General features: G+C 45.5%; 1 protein-coding gene across 1 annotated transcript in view; it reads left to right on the top strand.

Moving 5' to 3' along the window:
- The first annotated feature begins 1,839 nt into the window (after window positions 1–1,839).
- Window positions 1,840–13,539, top strand: part of PLCD3 (phospholipase C delta 3) — a 92,262-nt gene continuing 80,562 nt past the window's right edge. Inside the window, exon 1 of the mRNA XM_077917463.1 lies at window positions 1,840–2,185. Coding sequence (XP_077773589.1) covers window positions 1,855–2,185 — 331 coding nt within the window. The 5' untranslated portion in view covers window positions 1,840–1,854. The remainder of the gene's footprint in view (window positions 2,186–13,539) is intronic.

Raw genomic sequence — 13,539 nt, forward strand, 5'->3', positions numbered from 1 at the left:
GATGCGGGTGATGCTGTAATCTAAATCACTGAACCTTTTGGGCCTGCTGATCAGAAGGTCGGCGGTTCGAATCCCCATCACAGAATGAACTCCCGTTGCTCTGTCCCAGCTCCTGCCAACCTAGCAGTTCGAAAGCCCTCTTGTGCAAGTAGATAAATAGGTACTGCTGCAGAGGGAAGGTAAACGGCGTTCCCGTGAGCTCTGGTTTCTGTCAGTGTCCCATTGAGCCAGAAGTGGTTGTCATGCTGGCCACATAACCCGGAAAGCTGTCTGTGGACAAACACCGGTTCCCTTGGCCTGAGGGTGAGATGAGTGCCACAACCCCAGAGTCGCTTTTGACTGGACTTAACCGTCCAGGGGTCCTTTACCTATTGATTCGTATGTTGTTGGTGGGTTCTTGTTGTTGTCTTGTTGTCGGGCTGTGTATGTAATCAAGGGGAGCATGGGACGCGGGTGGCACCGTAATCTAAATCAATGAACCTCTTGGGCCTGCTGATCAGAAGACCGCCGGTTCGAATCCCCATGACAGAATGAGCTCCTGTTGCTCTGTCCCAGCTCCTGCCAACCTAGCAGTTCGAAAGTACACCAGTGCAAGTAGATAAATAGGTATTGCTGCAGCGGGAAGGTAAATGGAGTTTCTGTGTGATCTGGTTTCCATCACAGTGTCCCGTTGAGCCAGAAGTGGTTTAGTCCTGCTGGCCACATGACCCAGAAAGCTGTCTGTGGACAAATGCCGGCTCCCTCGGCCTGAAAGCGAGATGAGCGCCGCAACCCCAGAGTCGCCTTTGACTGGACTTAACCGTCCAGGGGTCCTTTACCTATTGATTTGTATGTTGTTGGTGGGTTCTTGTTGTCAGGCTGGGTATGTAATAAAGGGGAGCCACACCAGGGCGAAGGCATCCTCTTCTATTTGCCCCCATGTCAGATTTAGTCTATTGGTTACCTTTACTAGGAAGGCTGTTTTCCGTACAATTTGGTACCAGAAATCCATGTTCCCTCCTGACAGGTTTCTCCAATGTCTGGCTATGGTGCTTCTGGCTACTGAGAGCAGATGGTCAATTGAGGCAAGAATGTTACTCGCCCCAAAATGGAAAGAAGAAATCCCAGCAAAGGAAGAATGGATACAAAAACTCATGGAGTATGCAGAAATGGCGAAACTTACCGGAAGAATGAGAAATCAAGATAACAAACTTTTTATAAAAGAATGGAAATTGTTTATTGAATATTTACAGATAAATTGTAAACAGATAAGAACATTGGCAGGATTATTGTAATAACCTGCAGTTTTGTAAGAGTATATATTTAAACTAGATGAATAAATGAGCAAATTAAGTAAATTTGGATATGCAGAAGAGATAAAAAATAATTTTAAGGAACTGCAGAAAGAGGAGGAAGGAAGTCTAGTTTTGAAATGTTAAAATGATTGTAAAATTAGTGAAATGCAGTGCTTTTTTCTGGGGGGACGCAAATCCCTAGACATTTTGTGAATCTAAGTTTGGCCTCACTGAGGAGCGGTATTTCAATATGAGTGGGAAATGGAGAGTACTCTTAAATATTTTTTTAAGAAAAAAAGCACTGGTGAAATGTATAAACCTGAAAAGCCGAAATTAAATGAGAGAGCCAGAGACGGAGCAGATGGTTCATAAGCTCTTTAGAATGCGAGTGGGCATTATTCCACTGGAAAATGTTGACCAGGGCCAGTTCTGGGGCAAGTTCGTTATTTCTAGGGCACAGCCCTGGCGTGGGGCAAAGGGGACACGGATCCTCCTCGCGGCTCAGGCGGGGGAGCGCAAGAGACCGGATCCCTCCTTCCCACCGACTGGAAGCGAGAGGGCGGAGCGCGTCGGCGTTGAAATGCGAGCGCCTCCAAGATCCGCCTCTCCAATCTGCGCGCTGCGCCCCGGAGGAGGCGCCCAGGCGCGCGGAGAGGGCGGGCTGCTTGCGGGCCGCCTGCTCCGTCTCTGCCTCGGAGAGAAGGGGGGCAAAACGACAACAAGCGGCCGAGAAGGGGCTCCGGGCCGAGACGGGGACGCGAAGTCTCTCCCAGCCATGATTTGCGGCAGGAAGAAAAAGGCGTGCGGGGAAAAGCAGCGCTGCTGCCCGCGCCAGCAGCAGCAACAACTCTCCAGCCAGCCGTGCGCAATCGTGCCCAAACTCTCCGGGCACCGCGCCTTCAAAAAACTGGGTAAGTCAGAGAAGTGAAGTGCCCGGTGGGGATTTAAAAAAAAATAGGAGAGCTCCCCGCTCCCGGCAAGTCTTTCCTAACTTTGCAGGTTCCTCCTGTCGGTTATTCTTTCCAAAACTCCTCCGCAATGTTTTTGCTGGACCTAATTAGCGCCCAGGGCGCAGCCCCCGCATATACATTGGCGCCGGGGCTCAGCCCCCGAATATGCATATATATGTGCGGGGGCTGAGCCCTGGGGCTAATTAGGTCCAGCAAAAACACTGCGGAGAAGTTAAATGAGTCAATATATTTAGCGCAGGAGGGAGGTGGCGACAAAGTAGACGAGAGGGCCCCTGAGCAGCTGCAGAGTGCATTTCTGTCACCGCTGAAATTGCTCCCGGTGCCCCAGCGGATAGGGGGTGTAAATTGGGGGTGGGCAAAGGAATGTGTTTCCAGACGAACATTTCTTTCTGTCTCGACACTAAACGCTGGCTGCTTTTAGCCTGGGTGTTATAACTCCAGGAACGCAGGATTTAATTTGTCTCCTTGCACAGTGCGGGACCTATTTTCCATACCGTATCAGCCTTGAGGCATGTGACCTGATTAAAAAGAACAAAGTGCTTTTTTTTTTTTTAACTAATCTGAATGTAATTTGTACTTCGGCACAGATAATGTAATATTTGAATAATTGGTTCTTCAGTGATTTTGATTTGCCAGGTGCCTTAACTGCAAGTTGCCCTTTAGGCAGTAGGAAAAATTGGGGGGGGGGGGGAGAGTGAGTGAAGAATGTAAGATTTAAGCAAATGATTGTCAAAAGTTCCTTCGGTCAGCTTCTGGGTGGCTTAATGGAAAACCTTACTACTTGTACTAAACCGGATTTGAGCGAAGGGGATTTAATTGCTATCCTCTGATTTATTTGTTGTTGTTTTTTGAGTCGGAATCAAATGTTTACTTTTGTCCGGGCCAACAGTAGTCTGTGAGCTTAATCCAGGTTGTCCGTGGTGTGTCTGTAAAACCAAATGGCATCTAGCGCAAGTCACAGGCAGAAGTCATATGTCAAGATCATCAGCAATTTTCAAGTGGTCAGTGGGGGGGAAAGGCTGGGAACCACAGAGGCATTACCAACCAGTGGGCAGCAGTAGGGTACCGTGTGCAGTGGGGGAAAAGCAGTGTGTTTGTGGTCAGAAACGGCTTAGCAATGTCACTGGAATGAACCGCTGCAATAAACCTTTAACATTTCTCAGTGTTTACCTTTAGATAACATTTTCTCCTGAGATTTGATCAGGGCACGGCACCATTTTCGCTCTAGGTGAAAGTTAAAAAGAAGAAGTAATTGCTTTACTTTTTGAGTCAAATTAAGCAGTTTCATTAAAGAAGAGGCACGGCCAAAGGTGGGAGTGGTTGGTGCTAAAATTGGTTTTGGATGAAGCTACAAGACCAAGACTAAGGGACGCGGGTGGCGCTGTGGGTTAAACCCCAAAGCCTAGGACTTGCCGATCAGAAGGTCAGCGGTTCGAATCCCCGCGACGGAGTGAGCTCCCGTTGCTCGGTCCCTGCTCCTGCCAACCTAGCAGTTCGAAAGCATGTCAAAGTGCAAGTAGATAAATAGGTACCGCACCAGTGGGAAGGTAAATGGCATTTCCGTGTGCTGCTCTGGTTCGCCAGAAGCGGCTTAGTCGTGCTGGCCACATGACCTGGAAGTTGTACGCTGGCTCCCTCGGCCAATAAAGCAAGATGAGCGCCGCAACCCCAGAGCCGTCCGGTCAGGGATCCCTTTACCTTTACCTTTACAAGACCAAGACAAGTCTTACTTGCAAGAGACTTCTTTGTAATAAATCGCTACCATGGGACCAGAAGCCCTATGTGGAGTGGAGATTGATGGATGAAATAAACATATAGGAACTCATGCATTACCTCGTTGCTAGATTTGATTTCAGCCTTCTCATCTTACATATACTCTGGCTTCACTAGGGATTTTCGGCCTGATCTAAGGTGGGTTGCAACAGGAGCACTACCACCTTGCAAATACATGGTAAAAGTTTTAAAAGATGCATGTGTGTGTTAAAATTGGGTCCTGGGCCAGAAAAAGTCAAAGATGACAGCCCTAGTGAATATATACACTTTTAGAATCACGAGTTGCAATAGACTTTAGGACTGTCTTTTAGTTGATTTATCTAAGTTGAGGTAGCTTTTAACCAGCTATCTGATTACATCAAAAATCCTTTATTAAGTTCATGAATCTCTTCCCCACTTACAGGTGTTCGTTCTGTGAAAGCCTACTTCTGGTTTAATATCCAGAATTGATATTAGTCAGTTAAATATGGATGTCCCTTGGAGGACATTGAAAGAAATAGGAGAAGAATTTTATATCCGCGAGCTACCACTTAGCAATAAAGGATTCTTTTCATTATTTCTTTTAAAAACCTCGGTTTCAATAGTACAAATGGATTTTTAAAATAAACTAGTGTGACCAGCAATGAGGACACTTCTTGTAGCACAGTCATTAAAGTGAACTGATTAGTTGGTCTTAAACATTCACTTGCTTAGCTTTTCCATTTATTTACAATATGGAGATACTGACTTCCTTGCAGTTTTAAAGTACAGTAAGCACTCTGGATGTTCAAAAGAACTATATAAATACTGAGAGTTATTATTGCTAATCCCCTGCTTAAACATTTGCTCCTGTGATCAGCAGCTGGGAATTTGATTTTTCTGTCAATTAAAGATTGCATTCCTAACAGAAATGGATATAAGGCACAGTAAATGAAAACAGACGCCTGCTTCTGCCTATTTCACACAGCTTAATTCTCTCCAGAAGTGAAAGGTCTGAATGTGGTTTTGCTAAACTCAGTCGAAGAAAAGTTCTGGGGAATATCCAGACAAAGTGAATTCCTTGAGTATGGAATGTCTCACAATAATTAAATTGGAGATTATTATTTGTATTTAAATATATATATACTGCTTAACATAATAAAAAATATCTAAGCAGTTCTTACATATAAACTGTAAACATGCAATAGTAACATTCAATAACATTTCCTAAAAACTTTATTGTTGTTTAGTCATGTCCAACTCTTCGTGACCCCATGGACCAGAGCATGCCAGGCACTCCTGTCTTCCACTGCCTCCCACAGTTTGGTCAAACTCATGTTCGTAGCTTTGAGAACACTGTCCAACCATCTTGTCCTCTGTCATCTCCTTCTCCTTGTGCCCTCAATCTTTTCCAACATCAGGGTTTTTTCCAGGGAGTCTTCTCATGAGGTGGCCAAAGTATTGGAGCCTCAGCTTCAGGATCAGTCCTTCTAGTGAGTACCCAGGGCTGATTTCCTTCAGAATGGAGAGGTTTGATCTTCTTGCAGTCCATGGGACTCTCAAGAGTCTCCTCCAGCACCGTAATTCAAAAGCATCAATTCTTCGGCGATCAGCCTTCTTTATGGTCCAGCTCTCACTTCCATACATCACTACTGGAGAAACAATAGCTTTAACTATACGGACCTTTGTTGGTAAGGTGATGTCTCTGCTTTTTAAGATGCTGTCTAGGTTTGTCATTGCTTTTCTCCCAAGAAACAGGCGTCCTTCTCTTGAGAAATCTCTATGTGGGACAAGAAGCTACAGTTAGAACTGTTAGAACTGGATATGGAAGAACTGATTGGTTCAAAATTGGGAAAGGAGTACGACAAGGCTGTATATTGTCTCCCTGTTTATTTTACTTATATGCAGAATTCCTAAAAACTAGCTACAGTGGTACCTCGGGTTACATACGCTTCAGGTTACAGACTCCGCTAACCCAGAAATAGTGCTTCAGGTTAAGAACTTTGTTTCAGGATGAGAACAGAAATCGTGCTCCGGCGGTGCGGCGGCACTGGGAGGCCCCATTAGCTAAAGTGGTGCTTCAGGTTAAGAACAGTTTCAGGTTAAGAACGGACCTCCGGAACAAATTAAGTACTTAACCCGAGGTACTACTGTACAAGTAAATGCCTATCGCCTTGACCAGAAGCCAAATTCATTGTGAAGAGGCTGAGATTTAAAAAAAATCTCCTTGTGCCTAAATGACTGTGTCTGCGCCAGGCAGGTTTCCCTGTGGAGGGAGGCGAGGAACCACTTCTGAAAAGGCTCTTTTCCCTGCCGCCGCCTGCCACACCTTAAAAGGAGCCCTTTGGGGTGACAATCTGAATGAATGGATTGACTAGTTCTGAAGGGTATAGAACACAGCAGTCATCATGTCCGCAGATTACAAAAAGCGCGAATTGTGTCCGCCAAGTCCAGAAAGCACACAAGAATCCAACACTGAACAGGAATAAATAGAGCAAATTGGGGGGTCTGTGAGGAATTTTGGGGTAGGGGCTAACCCTAGGGATTTTTTTCTTTGAGATGCAGTAGCACTGAGGTTTTGATTGGGGGTGGAGCTATTAAAATGTTGAATGCTGCACACCCAATCATATACGCCCCTAACCCCAGTTTTCTCTTCCGCCAGGATCCGTTGAGGTTTTAGGGCATGGGTAGGCAAATTAAGGCCCGGGGGCTGGATCCGGCCCAATCGCCTTCTAAATCTGGCCCGTGGACGGTCCAGGAATCAGCGTGTTTTTACATGAGTAGAATGTGTCCTTTTATTTAAAATGCATCTCTGGGTTATTTGTAGGGCATAGGAATTCGTTCGTTTTCTCTCTCTTCAAAATATAGTGCGGCCCCCCCCCAAGGTCTGAGGGACAGTGGACCGGCCGCCTGCTGAAAAAGTTTGCTGACCCCTGTTTTAGGGGATCTGCCCCAATTGCAGCTTTAGCAGTCCTTTGCAAAGGTGGAGGGGAGTTGTTGATTGGAATCAAATGTGCTTTCTTCCTCCTTGTTCAGCAAGCTGAGTCCCTGTGTGGAAGCCAATCTAATGACAACCTGAGGACTTCTCCTGGAGCTCTGTTCTTAAGTTGCCAAATTTCCGTGGCCGCGAGAGCGTAACATGCTTGTGCAGTGGTACCTTGGTTTAAGAAAAGCTTAGTTTATGAACAACTTGGATTAAGAACGCTGCAAACCTGGAAGGAGGTGTTTTGGTTTGTGAACTTTGCCTCGGAAGTAAAACGTGTTGAGTGTGTTCCATTTGTAAATTGAGTCCCCCGCTGCTATGGGAAAGCATGCCTTGGTTTCAGAACGCTTTGGTTTAAGAACGGATTTCTGGAATGGATTAAGTTTGTAAACCAAGGTACCACTGTACAGCCTTTGGCCTTTCCATGGGGGGGGGGGTGCCTTTCCTTTCAAAACAAGGACTCTTAAACCTTTTCAGACCACAACCCAGAGATGCATTCAACAGTTCATTTCTCAATCTTTTACCACATATTTGCATCCTTGAGAGGTCCGGGGGGTGGCAACACAAGAACGGGGCCTTCTCTGCAGTGGCTCACCGTCTGTGGAATGCTCTCCCCAGGGAAGTTCGCCTGATGCCTTCATTATACACCTTTAAGCCTCCAGGCAAAAATGTTCCTTTTTAACCAGGCCTTTGGTTGACCTGATTTACATCCTATGCCCTTTTAAAATGTGGAGGTTTTTTTGGCCGGGGGGGGGGGGGCTATTGGGTGGTTGTTTGTATTTTTATTATTTATTTTGTGGTTTTATATCTTGATTTTTATTCTGTGAACTGTCCTAAGGACACCCCCCCCCCCCCGGGCATAGGGCAGTATATAAATTCAATCAATAATAATAATAAATAATTGTGGTGGTTGTGCTCCCGTTGTGACCCACCTTGGATCAGACACTATCTGCTAGTGGATTCTCACCCCACCCCTTGAAGACCAGTGCTTTAAACTGCCCCCACAGTATTTCCCCCCACCCTGCATAGTAGGAGTGTCTTCTAGGTATATGCCCTTTCTTTTGGGGAGACGGCAATGGACCCTCACAAATCCACAAGTACTTTGGATGTGCGTGTTTTCTTAACTTGCCACTTTCATTGGAAGGGGGCCGTAATGTTTCGCTCAAATTACGTGCAGATACAAAGCATGAACTCTGGTGTCAGCTGCTTCTGCTAGATACATGTAAAATAAACTGTGAGCTGTGTTTTGATACGTATTCTAATCTTGTTCATTGTTTAATCTAATTTGGGTTATGAAATCTAAACTGTGACTCACAATACTTTTGCTTGGAACTTTTCCAGCATGAAATCTTGCATAGTCTGAGCTCAATAGAAACTATTGCCATGTCTGTTTCTGGTTTTCATAGCTGGTGCTTGGACTTTATTTTATTTTTATCAAATTGATGCGAGTGTGATATTTTCCCAAGTAACTTTGCAAAGCATTTTTCTCCCCCTTGAGAATGTGACAGCGATTTCGCAATCCTTGCTGTGGTCGTTTGTCAATCAGTTTTTGTTCTTTTCCCTGGAACAGGAGCTGATGTAGTTATTTGCCCAGCCTTCTGCTTGTAATCTCTTTTTCCGTATAGGCTTTTGGGAAGCTCACTGCGAAGGCTCTTAATACTAGAGAAACAGTTCCAGAGCCTAGATCGCAAGATTTGGCTTTTCTGGACATTCCAGCAGAACAGGTATATACAAACTTGCAGCTCGGCAGGTCAAACACAAGAACCCCCTAGCTATGGATGCAGACCCTCCAAGTGTCCCTATTGTCCAGGGATATCCGTAATTTAGTGAAGCCGTCCCAGTTTCTGATTTGATCCCGGAATGTCCCACTTTTCCTTAGGATGTCCCTATTTTCATTGGAGAAATGTTGGAGGGTATGGAGTCATCCAATCCACCCCCAAGCTGCCTGAAGGCAATCCTGTATAGGGAAGTTTTTTTCCTGTTTCCTGTTTTATTATGTTTTTATATATGTTGGAAGTAAGGGACGCGGGTGGCGCTGTGGGTTAAACCACAGAGCCTAGGACTTGCCAATCAGAAGGTTGGCGGTTCGAATCCCCGCGACGGGGTGAGCTCCCGTTGCTCAGTCCCTGCTCCTGCCAACCTAGCAGTTCGAAAGCACATCAATGTGCAAGTAGATAAATAGGTACCGCTCCGGCGGGAAGGTAAACGGCGTTTCTGTGCGCTGCTCTGGTTCGCCAGAAGCAGCTTAGTCATGCTGGCCACATGACCCGGAAGCTGTACGCCGGCTCCCTCGGCCAATAAAGCGAGATGAGCACCGTAACCCCAGAGTTGGCCACGACTGGACCTTATGGTCAGGGGTCACTTTACCTTTACCTTATATATGTTGGAAATTGCCCAGAGTGGCTGCAGCAATCTAGTATGATGTGTAGGGTGTAAAACAGAGGTCGGCAACGTGTGGCCCATGGGCCGGAAGCCCATTTAACTGGGCTACGAGCCGCCCCAGAACCGAGCTGCCCACTTGGTGGGTCCCGGCACGCTGCGCTAAACCGGTGTGGCGCGGGGACTCTCTTCTGCGGCTCCAGAAATCACGTCTGTGCATGTCTGTGGCGCCAGAAATCGGAATTTCTGGTGTCGTGGACATGCACAGATGCGATTTCTGGCATCGCGCTGTGCTGGCCCGGCCCACAGAGGATCTCCACGGGAGTGATCCGGCCCAGGCAAGGTAAACCTTGCCGCCCCCTGGTATAAATAGTGAAATTGCCATTATGGAATGGGATACCCCTATTTTCATCAGAGAAATGTTGGAGGGTATTGCATGATGGTTGGCAATACAGTGGTATTCGTCATGTTTACCTCAGGTTAAGAACTTAATTCGTTCTGGAGGTCTGTTCTTAACCTGAAACTGTTCTCAACCTGAGGTACCACTTTAGCTAATGGGGCCTCCTGCTGCTGTTGCTGTTCTCATCCTGAAGCAAAGTTCTTAACCCAAGGTACTATTTCTGGGTTAGCAGAGTCTGTAACCTGAAGCGTCTGTAACCTGAAGCGTATGTAACCTGAGGTACCACTGTAAAGAACATATACAAACTTAACTAGATAAGACCAAGGCTCGGTCTAGGGCAGCATCCTTTTTTCAATGGTGGCTACCGAAGAACGAGAAGAACCTATGGGTTTATTGGGAGGAGAGGAAAAAACAGAAGAGAGGGTGGTGCACAAGGGCAGAAGGAACAGCTCCCTTGTTTTTCAGCCTCAGGCAAGCTGCAAAAAGAGGTTTGCTAGTCCCTAGTGAGACCTGCACATGGCTGACAGGGTTTGTTTGGTTTGATGGGTCACAAGTTTCGCGGGCCTAAGGTACAGAGCGATTCCAATAGCTAAAACCGGTGTGGAATTTGCATTCATTTTCAAATTTGGTGTTCTGAAAGAGCTGGCATGCTTACCTGAAGCTGATATCTAGCAGATTCATTTCTCCAGGATGTGTGCTTGTGTTTTTTTCAGCGGTGGAACAATGAATATTCTGTATTCTTGCACTCGATTTCTTCTTACTTCGGCTGGGCCAAAGCGCCACTTGTAATCTCAGCAAATGATACGTGGAGGAATGTCTTTCTCTGCAGCATCTAACAGTGCAGTCCTGTTTGCTTAGAGAGGTTAGAATGTGTGTATATGGTTGCAGACTGAGTTTATGGGGCAGAGTAAGCGTTAGCAAGACACACATGCACAAAAACACCCAGGGCCTTTGTCTGAAACAGAGCAATGGATGATTTCAAGGGAATGGCAACGCAGACAGAACCGAACGATCCGATTTGGCAAGCAGGTTTCCCACAGAAAGTTGTGACAAATTGGAAAAGTGATAAAGTCCCTTCTAGATCACAGTGGATTCAAAAAAATGACTGAATACAGTGGTACCTCAGGTTACATACGCTTCAGGTTACGTACACTTCAGGTTAGAGACTCTGCTAACCCAGAAATAGTGCTTCAGGTTAAGAACTTTACCTCAGGATGAGAACAGAAATCGTGCTCCAGCGGCGCGGCAGCAGCAGGAGGCCCCATTAGCTAAAGTGGTGCTTCAGGTTAAGAACAGTTTCAGGTTAAGAATGGACCTCCGGAACGAATTAAGTACTTAACCCGAGGTACCACTGTATGCAGAATTAGACCAGTTATCAGAAAGAATAAAAAATAAATCAAAGGAGGTATTTACCACAAAATGGGAAGTCTTTAAAATTCATTTGAAAACTAACAATGACAGTTTGAAGTCTGTAGCAGCATTTGAATAACTTCAGTAGGAGTTTTAAATCTGATGGAAAACCTAGGATAGAGTAAATAACATTAAAGCCAAAATATGCTATAATATGGCAGTGAACAATGGATGAGAAACAGAAGTAAGGAGTAGACGGGAAGTCAGCTACATAGGAAAAAGTCATTTTTATGTTAAATGTATTGTGAGCCATATTCAATGTCTTGGTGGTGGTGGTGTTTTGTATTTTTCTTTTCTTTCTTTCTTAGTTGTTAGGTGATGGATATCTGTGTATCTTCATATTTTCTTTTTGTATGTGGTGTATTAAAATGAAATAAAAACTATTTAAAAAGAAAAAAAAGAAAGTTGCTGTGGAGAGCTTGGGAGACAGATTGGGGAATGCAATTCTGCCTCTGCTTTTTGCACGTCCCTCAATGTATTTTGCCTGTTTTGACAAGGGGCAGCGGACTATCTTCCCCCCAAAGCAGGTGGCCTTTCCCTGATGGTGCCGGATCTGCAATGAATCACGGGCGCCGGTCTTTTTGGTGTGCAAAATCAGCATGGGTGTGGAATAGCGCGAGAGGTTGCCCAACTTGAATGGGAAAATCAAATTTAAGCTACTGCTTGGCCATCAGTTTTGTCGGGGGGCTTTGGGCAAGTCATGTTGCCCCTGCCGTATTTATTTCACAGGTTTCATTGAGTGGGGGATAGGCTGTAGGCTTACCAATCTTACTTGTTAGTGGTGTCAAAATACAGTGGTACCTTGGTTCTCAAACGCCTTTGTACTCAAACAACATGGAACCCAAACACTGCAAACCCGGATGTAGGTGTTCCGGTTTGTGAACGTTTTTTCAGAGGCCAAACATGCTCCATTTTGAGTGTTACACTTCCGTTTTGAGTGCCACGCTTCCGTTTTGAGTGTTACGTTGAGGTCTGTCTGTTTTTGCTATTTATTTTATGTTTTTGTTTTTGCGGCTCTTTTTGTTTTGTTTTGTCACTGTGTGGAACCCAGTTCAGCTACTGATTGATTGTGTGACTGCAATACATTGTTTATTACTTTCATTTTATGGATTCATGGTCTCGTTGTTGTTGTTTAGTCGTTTAGTCATGTCCGAATCTTCGTGACCCCATGGACCAGAGCACGCCAGGCACTCCTGTCTTCCACTGCCTCCCGCAGTTTGGTCAAACTCATGCTGGTAGCTTCGAGAACACTGTCCAACCATCTCGTCCTCTGTCGTCCCCTTCTCCTTGTGCCCTCCATCTTTCCCAACATCAGGGTCTTTTCCAGGGAGTCTTCCTTTCTCATGAGGTGGCCAAAGTATTGGAGCCTCAGCTTCACGATCTGTCCTTCCAGTGAGCACTCAGGGCTGATTTCCTTAAGAATGGATAAGAATGGTCTCATTAGATAGTAAAATTCATGTTAAATTGCTGTCTTAGGAGTTGATTATAAAAATCTGGAACAGATTAATCCATTTTGCATTACTTTCTATTGGAAAGCACACCTTGGTTTTGGAACAGACTTCCAGAATGGATTAAGTTTGAGAACCAAGGTACCACTGTACACATGAGCACAGGATGAAAGAATTGGAATCTGAGTATGGGAGATACGAAGCCTCCCTCAGACTTCTCAATTCCTGTAAAAACTGTTTTCTGCCTCTAGCCCCAATGGGGTCAAGGAAAGGGTTTCAAGCAAGTGGACTGTCAGTCTTGCCGCAAGAGAGGCCCTGGGTGGTATGAATTGCATCCCAGTACTTTTTTGTTTGAGGAAATGCAACTAAAGGTTTTTATTGCTGCTTAAAGGTATGACCGATCTCCCTATATTCCCCCACAACTTTGCCAGCTTACATTGGCTAGCAGTTCTCATGCATCTTTTGATGAAGTGAGTGGAGATTCACCATTTACAGTCGTACCCTGGAAGCCAAATGCCTTGGCACTCAAACGTTTTGGCTCTTGAACGCCGCAAACCGAAAGTGAGTGTTTCAGTTTGTGAAAGTTCTTTCGGAAGCCGAATGTTTGGTGCGGCTTCCAGTTGGCCGCAGGAGCTTCCTGTAGCCAATTGAAAGCCACACCTTGGTTTCCAAACATTTTGGAATTTGAACAGACTTCCCAAACGGCTTCCGTTCGGCTTCCGAGGTACGACTGTATAGCTTTCAGGACCTCTTCTGCTGTGTGCCTGCTCTGGGCTTGTGGGATGAGCTCTGGAGTTGTGTAGGTAAGATGTTTCAGGTGAAAATGAATTGCGGGTTCGGATTTGACCACCCAGCAGTTGCTCTGGGACCACACTTATGGTTGTCACTGAAAAATGTATGTTTCATCTGTATTGCAAATAAAGCTAACAGTTCTTCCTCCACG

The sequence above is a fragment of the Podarcis muralis genome, chromosome 13 (assembly GCF_964188315.1).
Source record: "Podarcis muralis chromosome 13, rPodMur119.hap1.1, whole genome shotgun sequence".
Classification (NCBI taxonomy): domain Eukaryota; kingdom Metazoa; phylum Chordata; class Lepidosauria; order Squamata; family Lacertidae; genus Podarcis; species Podarcis muralis.